General features: G+C 37.3%; 1 protein-coding gene across 6 annotated transcripts in view; it reads left to right on the top strand.

The window, feature by feature from the left end:
- Positions 1-14243, top strand: part of Eaf2 (ELL associated factor 2) — a 38294-nt gene that overhangs the window by 15601 nt on the left and 8450 nt on the right. Inside the window, exons 3-4 of one of the 6 annotated variants that reach the window (XM_021209988.1) lie at positions 3624-3760; positions 6235-6380. In XM_021209988.1, coding sequence (XP_021065647.1) covers positions 3624-3760; positions 6235-6380 — 283 coding nt within the window. Of the gene's footprint in view, positions 1-3623; positions 3761-4106; positions 4192-5669; positions 5763-6019; positions 6053-6234; positions 6381-14243 lie in introns of those variants that run through there. The other 5 variants (XM_029544737.1, XM_021209991.1, XM_029544739.1 and 2 more) reach the window with 5 other exon arrangements.

Here is a 14243-nt window from a genome sequence, read left to right as displayed (position 1 = left end):
GTAGGCAGGTAGGCAGGTAGGCAGGCAGGCAGGCAGGCAGGCAGGTAGGCAGGTGTTCCACATTCTGGCCTTCTTCCCTCCTGGGTCTCCACTGCAGCTCCAGCTTTACTCTCACTGCTCTTTCTGTGTCTCATCCTGTCAGGGGCTGCTTGCAGGGACTCAGACCTGCCAGGACACTACTTGCTCCCTCAGACTTGCCTTTGAAATCTCACCGGAATCCTACATGATCCCATAACCTTTATACTCTGCATGTGGACAAAGCCTAGATCCTACAGATGAGGCTATAGTGTGTCACAGCCTCTGAGTTCCTCACCAATTTAAGAAGTCCTAAGTGAGCAGGGTACCCTGGAAATCTCTTGTCAAAAGACTGTGCCCTGGGAAGTCTTTGAAACAAATTTGCATTCTTTACATCACTGAGTCCTTAATGCCTATGACCTCATAAATATCAGAGGTGCCACCAAGGTGTCTTTCCTTTTAATCAGGTACAAAGCATTTGACTTCTTTCCAATAACATTAATCTTTTTAGCAATGGCTCTTTCTTAATGCTCTGTTTCTAGCAAAACTGCAGGCTTTCCAAATCTTTATATTCCATTATTTTTTTCCTCATATAAATCTCTCTAAAAGCAGCCAGAAATATCCATGGTGTAATCCTTGTATTTGCTGCCTTGAAACTTCCTCCATTAATAAACTTGCCTTTAAGCTCAGCTTCCAGCAAATTCTCAGGGAATTGACAAAAAAATGTAGGCATGTATTTATCATGTGTATTATAACAAGGATGGCTTCAGGTTCAATTCCCAACAGAATCCTATTTCTATCTCAAACCTCACCCAACAGCATCTTTCCTATCTCATTTTTCTGTTGGTATTGCCACATTGTCAACTGTAGTCATAGCAATGACCCCACTTCTTGATACCTATTGCTTAAGTAAGTTAGCTTTCCATTAATATAAGAAACCCCTGAGATAATCAGCTTGTAAAGAGACAGGGTAATTTGGGACCATGGTTTTAGAAGTTTCCGTTCATGATCAAGTTGATCTATTGCACATCACACTGGGAATACATCAGCAGAAAAAAAATCTTACTTCATTGTAATAGATAAATATATAAATAAGAGAGTAAGAGGCCTTGGACTTCCAGCACAAGCCTGAGGGGTTTAGCCCTAATAACCAGAAGACTGTCACCAGACTCCACTGTTTTAAGTGTCCACAATCTCCTGATAGTATCACTTCAGTAAATGACAAGACTTTAATGTGTAGACCTTTGACAGATATTCAAGGTACAAACATTCACACATACAAACCAGGTATGCATTGTTCTGATTTAGAGTGTTGGAGAAGAAATTAAAAAGTCATAAAGGACCCTATGTATAGGTTTGTAGAATATGAATCTTATCCTGAGTACATAAAGTTTGATTTGCCTGTTAACACAATTAGTAACAAAAGTGGAAAGAGAATAGAGAAAGTGATGTCAGTAATCTAGGTGAAATGTCGATTGAGTCCCCAAGATGGATAATAGTGAATATGGAGATATGGGAAGTATTCGGTAGTTATTTTTAGGCAAAGATAATTCATATACTTACAATTACTTGGAACTTTAAGAAAATGAGCAGAAATTAAATGTTCAAGATTAGGAATGGTGTGGCTGGAGAGATGGTTCAGCAGTTAGGAGCACTGGCTTCTCTTTCAGAGGAACCAGGTTTAATTCCCAGCACCTACATAGCAGCTCACTGTCTATAACTCCAGTTCCAGGAGATCTGATGCCCTCTTCCAACCTCTGGACACTGGGTATACACATGGTGCACAGACATGCATATAGGCAAAACACCCTTACACATAAAGTAAAATAAGTTTTTTTTAAAGATTAGAAATGTTGTTCAGTTTTATAAAGAAGAAAGTTTATAAACTTCTTTTTTTTTTTAAATTTTTATTTATTTATTATATGTAAGTACACTGCAGCTATCTTCAGACACTCCAGAAGAGGGAGTCAGATCTTGTTGCGGATGGTTATGAGCCACCATGTGGTTGCTGGGATTTGAACTCTGAACCTTCGGAAGAACAGTCGGGTGTTCTTACCCATTGAGCCATCTCACCAGCCCGTTTATAAACTTCTTAAACTTCCTTAAAATACAGAGACTGTGAGAACTTGTGAGCTGTGACCAGGTGAACTATGTTTAGGAATTATACATGCAAGACTAAGAATAAGAATATAAAATGTCTTCATGTTTGGAGGTGGCAGTGACAAAAATAAGGAAATTTAAAGAATGAGAGAGAGAGAGAGAGAGAGAGAGAGAGAGAGAGAGAGAGAGAGAGAGAGAGAGGACATTTTCACACTCCATTTTTTAGGTGCCATTCNGAGAGAGAGAGAGAGAGAGAGAGAGAGAGAGAGAGAGAGAGAGAGAGAGAGAGAGAGAGAGGACATTTTCACACTCCATTTTTTAGGTGCCATTCACCTTACTTTTTTAGATAAACAGACTAGGCAGGGGTAACTGGCCAGTAAAGTCCAGAGACCTACCTGTCTTGTCTCGAGTGATAAGATTGTTGAGTATGTACCACTGTGCACTCTTTTTATGTGGGTGCTAGGTAGGAATTGAACTCGGGTCCTCAAGCTTGTGTGGCAAACATTTACTAAATGAGCCATCTCCTCAAGCTCTCTTTACCCTTTTGTTAAGAATGACACAATAGAAAACTGTTACTGAGTAATTTTTCTCTTACCACTCCCTTCTGGTACATTTTAAAGAAAAATTCTAAAGTTTAACTCACTTCTTTTTGTTTGTTTGTTTGAGACAGGGTTTCTCTGTGTAGCCCTGGCTGTCCTGGAACTCACTGGTCAACAGGCTGGCTTTGAACTCAGAAATTCGCCTGCCTCTGCCTCCCAAGTGCTGGGATTAAAGGCATGTGCCACCACACCCGTCAGTATGCATTGACGAGAAAGAATTCTTCAAATTTTAATAAAGTGCATGTTGTTGTCACACAAGAGAATTAATAAAATTTGGTCTTTATTGATAATTTCTTGATCATCTCAAAATGAGAATATGATTCAAAGTTCCTGTTTCCTTTCCTGTAAATATATTTTTAGATTAGATTAGATTAGATTGAATCCAAGTTGCTTAGTGAAAGTGAACAAGTCTAACTATTTCAGGGTAATTACTTTTCCTTTCTTCAGTGATAGCAGGTTTGAGATCTCAGCGTGTGTGTGTGTGTATGTGTGTGTGTGTGTGTGTATGCACGTGTACTTGGACCTAAAGTTTCATACATGCTAGCCAACTGCTGTACCACTAAACTGAATCCACAGCCCTTTTTTCAGTGTTTATCTTGAGATAGGCTCCCACTAAGTTTCCTCATTGGCTTTGTACTCATTCTGTAATCCAGACAGGGTATGAACGTGGGACCCTCCTGACTCTGCCTCCTGAGCAGCTAGAAATAGAGGCCAGGTCTGGGTTGATCTTTGTCTTTGTACTTTTATTTTAAAGCCACATTTGTTGGTTTTAGGGTAATAAGTTTAAATCAGTTATAAGTGACTTGATATANAACACAGATTTTTTTNAAAAAGTACAAAAAGAACTCAATGCCCATTTCAATTGAATCACTATGATATTTCAAGTAATGATGATAACTTCTTAAACAGGGTTCAACTCCACCAGTCACAGTTTTCAAAGGTTCCAAGAGACCTTACTTAAAAGAATGCGTCTTGATTATTAACCATGACACTGGGGAATGTCGCCTAGAGAAGCTCAGCAGCAACATCACTGTGAAAAAAACACGGTAGGTGGTGCACTGAAAGAAATTATTTTACCAACATATACATTTCTAAGGAAAAAGAACGAATGGATTAATAGATGTGTTCTTTAAAAAGTCTTTTAATTGGGGCTACAAAGATGGCTCAGCTGTAAAGAGAACTTACTATGTAAGCATGAGGATTATAGTTCAGATCANACTACCCACGTGACAAGCCAGACACCCTGTAAGTGTCTGAGAACTCAGCGCCTCAGCGCNGCAGCTATTTGAACCAGGAGGATGATGCGCTTGCTGGCCTCCAGCTTAGCCAAAANGTGGAAGCTCCTGGATCAAAGAGAGACCCCGCCTCAAAAGACTAAGTGGAAAGTGATAGAGCAGCATACCTGACTAATGCACTTCATATGTACATGCGCCACACCCAGATCTATACACATCAACAAACAGATGAACAAAATAAGGTAACATTTTTAAAGTTTCTTTAAATCTTTTAAAGTTTAAATTTAGTAGTAATTCTTAGTGAAAAGATCTTAGCACACTGCCTTGTGATGTTGAAATGATTTCCAGATATGTAAGTAGTATACCTTTTATACTATTGTAGATATTTTCATATCATTAAGCTGAGCAGAAACATTATCCACTATCCAAAATAACTTACCTTTATTAGTAAATTGAGTACTTAGGATATGGAAGTCACTAGAGAAAGGAAAGTTTGCTAAATAAAGACTAACCTTAAAACTTCTATACTTTATACGTTTTAATCATACTAACAGTCCACTTAATTTAAAAATCAGTATATCCATCTTAAATCCTTAGTAGATATAAATAGTACATTTTAGACTAGATAAGAGCACTGCTCTAAGAGCTAAACAAACAGTAGAAATAAAAATTGCTGTAAGAATTGAAGGGAGGGAGTCATGGTTGATAAAAGTCTCTAGAAAAACTTTGTTGAAAATGTTACTTCTGGGGCTGGAGAGATGGCTTAGTGGTTAAGAGCACTTGTTCCTCTTACAGTGGACCCAGGCTCAATTCTCAACACCAACATGGTCACTCACAACCATCTGTAACTCCAAATCCAGGAGCTCCAAGGCCTTCTTCTGACCTCCATAAGTATCAAGCACTCATGTGGTACAGAATACAGAAATGCAGACAAAATACACATAATGTGAAATAAATAAATCTAATAAAAAATATTGTTTTTGTTTTTCGAGACAGGGTTTCTCTGTATAGCCCTGACTGTCCTGGAACTCACTTTGTAGACCAGGCTGGCCTTGAACTCAGAAATCCATCTGGCTCTGCCTCCCAAGTGCTGGGATTAAAGGCGTGCGCCACCACCGCCTGGCTAAAAAATAAATTTTTAAAAAAGAAAAGTGTTACTTCAAAGCAAGCTAAAATCCTAAGAATTACCTAAAATGTGTGTTTAAAACAGAAGTTGCTGTAATTGGAGAGAGCAATGGAGGGGAATTGAAGGGAGGATATTATCGAAGCACATTATACATGTATGAAATGCCATGATGAAGCTCATTATCCTGTGCAGCTAATATACACTAACAAAAACATGTTTTACAAAGTAGCTATTCCCAAAGCCAACTTCAACTGAGAGAAGAAACCTGAGAACCTCTATTTGCTAATGTCTCTGCTGCCCCAGTTCCCTTAAACTGACCAGAAAGTATCCTTTCTGAGAATATATAAAGCAAGTGCGAAGGCAGAAATATAGCTGATCCTTTCAGGTCTGGTGAATAAGACTCTTTAAACAGAGCAGGTATTTGTCTCTGCGCCCATGTGTAAGAGTTGGAAAGTGGGGGATGATGGTAGTGGATTAGAGTTTAGGTTGTAATGGTAGGTTGGGGGTTAATGCCTTGAATATTAACTGAGAACCAGCAAGGACATTTCCTTGCTGTCAGTAGTTACATATTAAGATCTTTCCAACTAGGGATTGGCATGTTTGCCCTTCTGGTCTGAAACATTAGCAAAGAAACTGGATAAAAAGAAACAATGTGGAAAACTAGAAAATGGGTAAACCAAGATTTTTGTGAGTATAAATGAATGAGAGAAAATGAGGGCCTAAAAACTTCAGGAAGGAGGAGCCGGAAGTAGTTGATCACAGGAAGCGGGAAAAGTGGGCCTCAACCATAATTTCTCAAGTGTTCTCTTCCTTTGCTTATGTGCCTGTTTTAAAATTATGAGTGGGAAATGTGGAAGTGATTTAGTTTAATTTGCACATATATTTTCTCCTTATTGTAGTCATTTATAAGAATATCGTCTGCTCCTTTGAGCGGCTGCCTTGTTTTGCCATTGTACATCGCATCCCTCCCTGGACCGGTGTGTGCTCCACACATATAGGAGGAACTCGATACATATTTGTTAAATGGATTAACATTTAAATCCTTAAATGTCATTGGAGAGGTTTCTAAAGAACAAGTGATAAAGTTCAGTAACTCAGTAAGTTGAATGTGTGACATTTCTAGCTTACCTTTTTTGATATTTGATATTCTTGTTTGCAGCGTTGAAGGGAGTAGCAAAATCCAGTACAGACTAGAACAACAGCAACAGCAAATGTGGAATCTGCCTAGGACTTCCAGCCTTGTACAGCGTTCTCCATCAGAAGATAAGATGTCTCCAACGTCTCTAATGGATGATATTGAAAGAGGTAAAATCTAAGTGTATGTAATGTCAGGTTATAAAGGCAAGTAATATTAAGTATTAAGTGTTAATTAAGTGGGACTAAGTGAGGACATAATATATTTTATGAGTGTGTACTTCTCTGGGATAATGATATAACATGTAAATTAGCATATTTATATAGGTATATCCATGTCACATCATTTTTTGTTATCATTTAGGAGAAAAAAAAAGTGTTTCATCAGTTCTTTATAGCATCTTCCTGTAAAATTTATTGTTTATAGTCAGTTGCAGATGGCTAAGGCACCTCCAAATCAACAGAAACAGGAGGAAGTTTCTTTGTATTGCTGTGTCCCTTCTTGCAGAAGGGCATTTCTGGGGAGGTACAGGATGTTCAAGAGGAAGGAACTTAAAGCTTTTTTTTCTTTTCTAGCTACACTTAGGATATTGATGTTACAATAATTGAACATCAACAAGACTCCAGATCTCGAATTTTATTTTATCTTATGACTACTTCCAAAATAGTATCATGGTATCACTCCAGTACATGTATATAGTTAGAAAATTAAGAGATTAAAGGGAAATTTTAAAGTACATTTGCTAGTTATTAAAATTAAAATGGAATTTAGCTTTGGACTTACTGGACAGCAAAACAAGAATAAAGATACAAGTTGCATATTTTATATTACCTTAATATACAGTATGTTAAGAAAGGTGCCCAAGAACCATTCTATTCCTTGCTACTAGACACTAAAAGCAATTCATTGTGTGAAACAGTTCTGGAAAGTAATTGTGTCCTCAATAGTGGTCTGTAGTAGAGGTATGAGGTTCTTCATGTGGCACTTCTGTTTCAGACCTTAATTAAATCAGGGTTTTGACATCATACCTCAGAAAAGGTGGAGACTCAGCTTACCTGAACCCAGAATAGTTTTCTTATTTTAAACTTGTATGCAAAAGAACATTATCTACCTGGAAGTGTTCATATAGCATCCTTAGACTATATTCTAGCGAATGTTTTATTGACCCTATAGTACTACTAACTTCTATTTTTAAAGAAGTAATTTACAAATTATGTGTATGTGTATGTGTGTGGGAATACATGTTTGATCACATGTGTGCAGGTGCCTGCAGATGCCAGAAGAGGACATGGGATCCTTTGAACCTCGAGTCACAGGTGGCTGTGAGTCACCTGACATGGGTGTGGGGAACTAAACTTGGGTCCTCTGTAAAAGCCTGCTCTTAACTGCTGGGCCACCTTTCCAGCCATGTAACTGACTACTCTCTGATGGTTGAATCATCGTCTCAATTTATATCCAGAAATTACACTAGAAATTCTGTGCATCCGTTTTTGCAGTCTTCGAGTTATCTGTAAATTTGAATTTAAGAAATTAGATAGGGCCGAAAATTCCCCATATCACTCAGAGGCACCAGGAAGCTGAGTGTGCCAGCAAAAGGAATAATGCTATGCAAGCGCTTGCTCCTCTGGGCTTGGGCTGAGATTGTTCTTCTCCATCCCTCCATTGGGAAATGCATGGGCAGAAGGCATGTGCTTGTAACATCACAGTGACAAATGCTCATTCCCTCTCCATCTCCCAGACAGCCTCCCTGCCTTCAAAGTTTTCTCTGCAGTTGAAAGGCACCTTGAGACTGGGTGACACTAGCAAGGGACACCCGCCATAACAAGCACCTTGCTGGGAAGCACTTTTCACTTTCTTTCCCTTCATGGGAACACACATACACACACACACACACACACACACACACACACACACACACAAAAACAACCCTGGAAGCAGTCTTTGTTGTATTAGGCCACGGACTTCCTTTTCTCAGGAGCTAGGCTTCAATGGTAGTAAAGCTCCTTTGTCAAGTCTACCAGTGGGAACTCTAGTTGCTGGAGATTTACCAAGAAAACCACAACAGATCTGAAAAAGGTCTGGAATTAGAGTGTCATTTGTCACAGAAACAGACAAGTATCTGCATGTTAAACCTGTACCAGGACTGCCTGCTAAACTAAAATATTTAAGTCAGTTGTCCTCTAGAATACACACTAAAAGTAAGATATACTAGGAAGTTACATATTATACTGTAAATCAGGAAAACCACAACTTGAATGAGAAATGTCTGTAGTAATTCCCAGAGAGAATAGATGTTAGAATTATCTGATGATGGTCTTAAAATAGCTTTCACAAAATGATTCAATTATAAAATTTCTTGAAGCAAGTGAAAAGTAGAATTAAAAAAATTTAAACAAGGTTCAAATAGAAATTATAAAACTAACAAAATAACAGCATGAATCCACTGGGCAGGCTCACTTACTAGAGAATAAATAAACCAAGAGCATTCACTTGAAACAGAAAGTGTACTTAAGCAAAGGGAATAGGCCCCCAAGGATTTGTTGCAAACTGACAAAAGTTCCAAGAGGTCAGGCAACTGAACACTCAGAGGACAAAGAAAAAGGGACTGAAAAAAAATTGGAAAAAGTAATCCCTGAAAACAATCCCAGGTTGATTAACATGAACCCGTAGATTCAAGAAATCGAACCAATCCAAAACAGGAAAAACCCAAAGAAATGCATGCTAAGACACATAAATTAAACATCTGAAAACTAAGGACAGAGAGAAAAGTTCAGAAGGCAAGCGAGCTATGCCATATTACCCAGAGGAGCACCATGTAGGTAATATCTTATGTCTTATTGGAAACTCAGAAATGACTCTACACTGCTTAATGCTGAAAGTCATGAACTCTATGTTCGCCAAAATTAGTCTCAAGTAATAAAGGGGAAATAGACTTCCACAGAAATGAACACTGAAAGTACTTGTTACTAGGGGGCCTCTCTGATATATTTGCTATAGAAATTGAAGTAATCATAAAAGAAATGATAACAAGAAGGAATTTGGTAACATCAGTTAGGGATAAGAACAACAGAAAGATAATGTTCAATAGAATATGATTGTCCTCATGACATTCCCAAATCATATGTGGCAATCAAAGCAAAAACTAACCTTTTGGTTAATACTGATACTTAAGACAATAATATTTAAAAGTTGAGAAGAAAAGGCATCTAAAGTAAGTCATTTTCATATCTTGTAACAGTGAATCATGGCAAGATATACATGCTAGTATACCATCATATATGTAAAGTGACACCTAAAACACATGAGAGAAAGGAAGAATAGAAGGAAGGAAGGAAGGAAGGAAGGAAGGAAGGAAGGAAGGAAGGAAGGAAGGAAGGAAGGAAGAAAGGAAGGCAGGAGGAAGGAAGGAAGGAAGGAAGGAAGGAAGGAAGGAAGGAAGGAAGGAAGACAGAACTTTGAAGAAGATTTGGATATCCCACAGAAATGAAAGGAAAGTGAAACAGAGGAATCAAATGCACAGTAAATAAGCATAACGTAAATATTACATGACCCAGGTAAGCCTTAGTGAACCGGTGATTCGTGTAAATGTGAGTTAGTTGAAATGGAGATTGCAAAAAAAAGAGAAAAAAAAAAACAACTGTGTGTTGTTTATAAGAAATTAATGAAATCAGCAGCTTTCAAGTGAAAGGATAGAAGAATACACTATGTAAGCATTTAAAGCACTTGCGGTTGTATTAATATTAGAAACAAAACAAATTAGCACAAAAGTACATTAATAATAACTAAAGGGTTCATTTAGCAGGAAGACAATGTGTCTAGTGATGGAACTGCAAACTTATGAGATAAAACTGATATGAAAACAGAAATATAAAACTCGACAATCCTTAGTGACTTACTTCCTCAGTGTGCTCTGGGTAACAGGCAACACACACACACACACACACACACACACACGCACACGCATGCACGCATGCACACATGCACGTGCACACACACACACACACACGCATGCACACATGCACGCACACCACATGTCAATTAAATACAACAAAGAAATGAACCTTTTTTCTGTAAGTGTCTACTGAATGAGCACTCAACAACATAAACCATGCTGTGAGCTATAAGAAAAATCTTGATTCATTTATCTAAAACAAAACCATAAAAACCCTGTACTCTGACCATAACAAAACACACTAAAAGTCAATAGCAGGCAACAATAAACAAATCTTTAAACACTTGGAAATTTACATACTTTTAAATGGCCTATGGGTTAAAGAAAAAAGAAAGAATAAAAGGAAATTAGAAGTACAGGGTACTAAATACAGAAAGAGAATATGCATCCAAAGCCATGGCAAGGCGGGGATCTGTGACTCTGAATGCTTGAATTAGAGAAGGAGAAAGGTGTCAAACTGAAGTTCCAATGCCCAGAAAAATAAAACAATAAACCAAATAAATAAATAAACAAACAAATAATAAACCAAAAGAAAAGAAAACAATAAACCAAAAGAGACAAAAAGAAAGAAATAATAAAAATAAATGAAATTGAAAGCAGTAGAGAATGTCAGTGAAACAAAGAGTTTATCAATACATATACACAATTGATAAACCTCTATTAAAAAACAAAAATGAGGGCTGGAGAGATGGCTCAGTTAAGAGCACTGGCTGCCCTTCCAGTGGTCCTGAGTTCAATTCTCAGCAACCACATGATGGCTCACAACCATCTCATAATGAAATCTGATTCCCCCTTCTGGTATGCAGCTGTACATGCAGATAAAAATTAAATAAATTAAAACTTCAAAACAAAACAAAACAAAATAATGAAAAGACATGAAACATTAATATTGGGAATGTAATGAACATGTCTATAATCAGTAGTGTAATGTATTCACTATGGATCCAGTAGCCATTAAAAAGTTATAGAAGAATATTACACCTATGTCAGGGAGCATCAAGGAAGAAGGGAAAGAATGTAAGAGCCAAACAGTAGGGATAGGGAAGACGGCATGCTATAGGGTAGTGACATGCTGTCTGTGGCGCTCATGACCTCACAACAGCTGTAGCTGCCTACAAGGGCATGCACAGACAGATATACAATAAGCGTTCGGTCATGAATGAGGAAGGTCATTGTCTTCAGTGACTGTCATTGATGAGTTGCTCATCTTCAAGTGGGTAGCTTCATGCCATGAGAGTGGATCTAGTAAGCCCCGGTGGGTCACAAAGCAAAAACAAAACCCAAAAGACATGAGAGTGGGGTGGGGACTTCATGACAGGAAAGCAGGTGTGTGCTGAGAGTGGAAGAATGGTTGGAGGGAAGAATGTGAACAAGATGTGCTCAGTACATGTATGGAGGTATCCAAGAGAGAAGTAATTTTACCAAGAGCTGTTGCCTGGTGTTGTGTGCTCTAGAAAGGTGTATTGCCTTTTTGGCACCTTCCTCTTTCTGTCTTGAGTTCCTGCCCGTGTTTGGTTCATTTATGTGTTCCTTCTCGTTTCCATCAGGCACCTCAATCAGATGCATAAACACAATGGGTCTGCCTAATTGTGGACTAAGACCTCTAACACTGAGAGGAAAATAAACCTTATCGTTTTATAAATTGAAACCTCAAATATATTTTAAAGTAATGGAAAGGTGACCAACATAAAACATTGATAAGCTCATGTTTTTAGAATGAAATTACTTTACACAAACTGAATTAATATGCATAAGAAAAATAAAAATATAAACTAGGGTGTTCCCTAAGGTTAAAATTTAAAAAGTTTTAAAGAAATATTAACAAATTCAACATTATACAAAAATAATAGTACAATGTGATTAAGACAGAATTTCTCTTCTCACATTGCTTATATTTGGCCATGTCAATGAAGGAGGAGAAAGAAAAAGAGGAGGAAGAAAAAGAGAAGGAGGAGGAGGAGGAAAAGAAGGAGGAAGAGAAGGAAAGAAGTAGAAGGTTAAATATATATTCAAATGACTTTCAGAAGTAAGTGTCTCAAAGAAAACAAAACAGGTAATGGAAGCTTGAAAGAAATAAATCCTCAGAGGGTTACCCTTAAACCAATATGAGAAGGAACCAACCTTTCAGAGACTAAGTGGTACATCAAAAAGCACTATACCCTAGCTACACAGATTTGGAGGAAATATTAATATATGACAAAGGACTCATAGCAAAAGCTAGTATAAAGGATGTGTACAAATCAGTGAGAAAAAACAACCAAATACAAAAAAAAATTATTTGAGCAGATGCTTAACAAAAGAAGAAATTCAAATTGCTAATGAATATATGAAAATTGTTTTGGATCATTGCTTATTAAAAAACTAGAATTGGGCTGGAGAGATGGCTCAGTGGGTAAGAGCACCCAACTGCTCTTCCGAAGGTCCTGAGTTCAAATCCCAGCAACCACATGGTGGCTCACAACCATCCATAAGGAGATCTGACGCCCTCTTCTGAAGTGTCTGAAGACAGCTACAGTGTACTTACATATAATAAATAAATAAATAAATAAATCTTAAAAAAAAAAAAAAAACTAGAATTATAGGTCATTTTGAAAGTTGATAGGTTTTAATGAACCTAAACACATATTTTTCTACTCAAGAAAAATGAATACATATGTCATAAGAACATTTACTGTAGGGTCTAAGAACAGCCTTATTTGTTATCCCAAATTTGTTACTACTAAAAATGGAAACCAACCAGAGTATCTATAAAATAAAGTTGATAACCAATGTGTGTTGTATTTATATAATGGGTATCATAGCAATTAAGCAGAATGAGATACAGAGTCATTAAGAATATGAATGAATATATAAACAGGTATGCATAAAATAGCACCTGTGAGTAACAGCATTTATATGAAGTTCATTTATATGAAGTTCAAAGACAAAAACTTTGGTAAGAAGTCAAAATGGTCTTGCAAACTTTATATGCCCCAGTACAGGGGAACACCAGGGCCAAGAAGTGGGAGTGGGTGGGTAGGGGAGCAGGGGTGGGGGAAGGGCATAGGGGACTTTGGGGATAACATTTGAAATGTAAATGAAGTAAATACCTAATAAAAATTGGAAAAAAGAAAAAAGAATTCAAAATGGTGGCCAAAGACTGGAGGAAAAGCATAACAGAGCATTTATGGGGATGGGTCTTTCTCAGTGACAGATACACAGGGTAATTTATGCCGAAACATATCTAGGTGTGCACTTTACCAGTATGATTAATTCATTATTAAGCACAAATCGCACTACAACGTCAACAACAAAAGGACTTGGATGATGTCTAACCCAGGCAAAGTAAAGAGCTGATGCAAAGGACTTACCGTGGGAGTGGCAAGCCAGTGAGTCTAGAGAGTATGCAGGGCTCAGACATTATCAGCTAACTTAACATGCTGCTACCCTGGCAAGACACTATTTAACAGTGTATTGACTAAGTATTTTATGCACTTTTAGGCTAAAACTTGTTCACTATTTGATTTTTTTATAAAATGCTAGAAAAATAATGATCTGAAAAATCAGCAAACTTAGTTCTACCCCAAAATCGTGGTCCTTTGGTTTCTCTGCTTCAAATCACTTATTTGAAGAATGAGGTTGATCTTCCCACCATAAATTCTGTGTGTCTTAAAAAGAACTTTAAGAACACTAGAAGACACCAACATTATTATCCTTTTTGTCCTAAAAATATTCACAACCAAAGTTATAATGGAAATTGGCTTTTCAAAAATACTGGAATATTTTAAATACCCTTTAAAAAATAAGGGTGAAAACCTGTGTAAGGAAACCTCATCAAAGCTTCCTCTAGACCAGCTGGAAAAAGAATGAAGTTCATAGGTACGACACTGCACCGTGCATATTAAGGACTCAGGAAAAAACTAATAATGCATTTTGTATTTTTATACTTTTAAACTTTTCATTATTTATTATACATTTGTTGTACATATCAAGTTAAACTTAGGTATTGTTTGTGCCCTGGTTTTGAGACTTTACTTATTATGCCAATGAGTATATTGCCTACACACACACACACACACACACACACACACACACACACACA

Source organism: Mus pahari, chromosome 12, assembly GCF_900095145.1.
Source record: "Mus pahari chromosome 12, PAHARI_EIJ_v1.1, whole genome shotgun sequence".
In the NCBI taxonomy this organism is placed as follows: domain Eukaryota; kingdom Metazoa; phylum Chordata; class Mammalia; order Rodentia; family Muridae; genus Mus; species Mus pahari.
The sequence above is the reverse complement of the archived record's forward strand: the minus strand, read 5'-3'. Positions and strand labels throughout refer to the sequence as shown.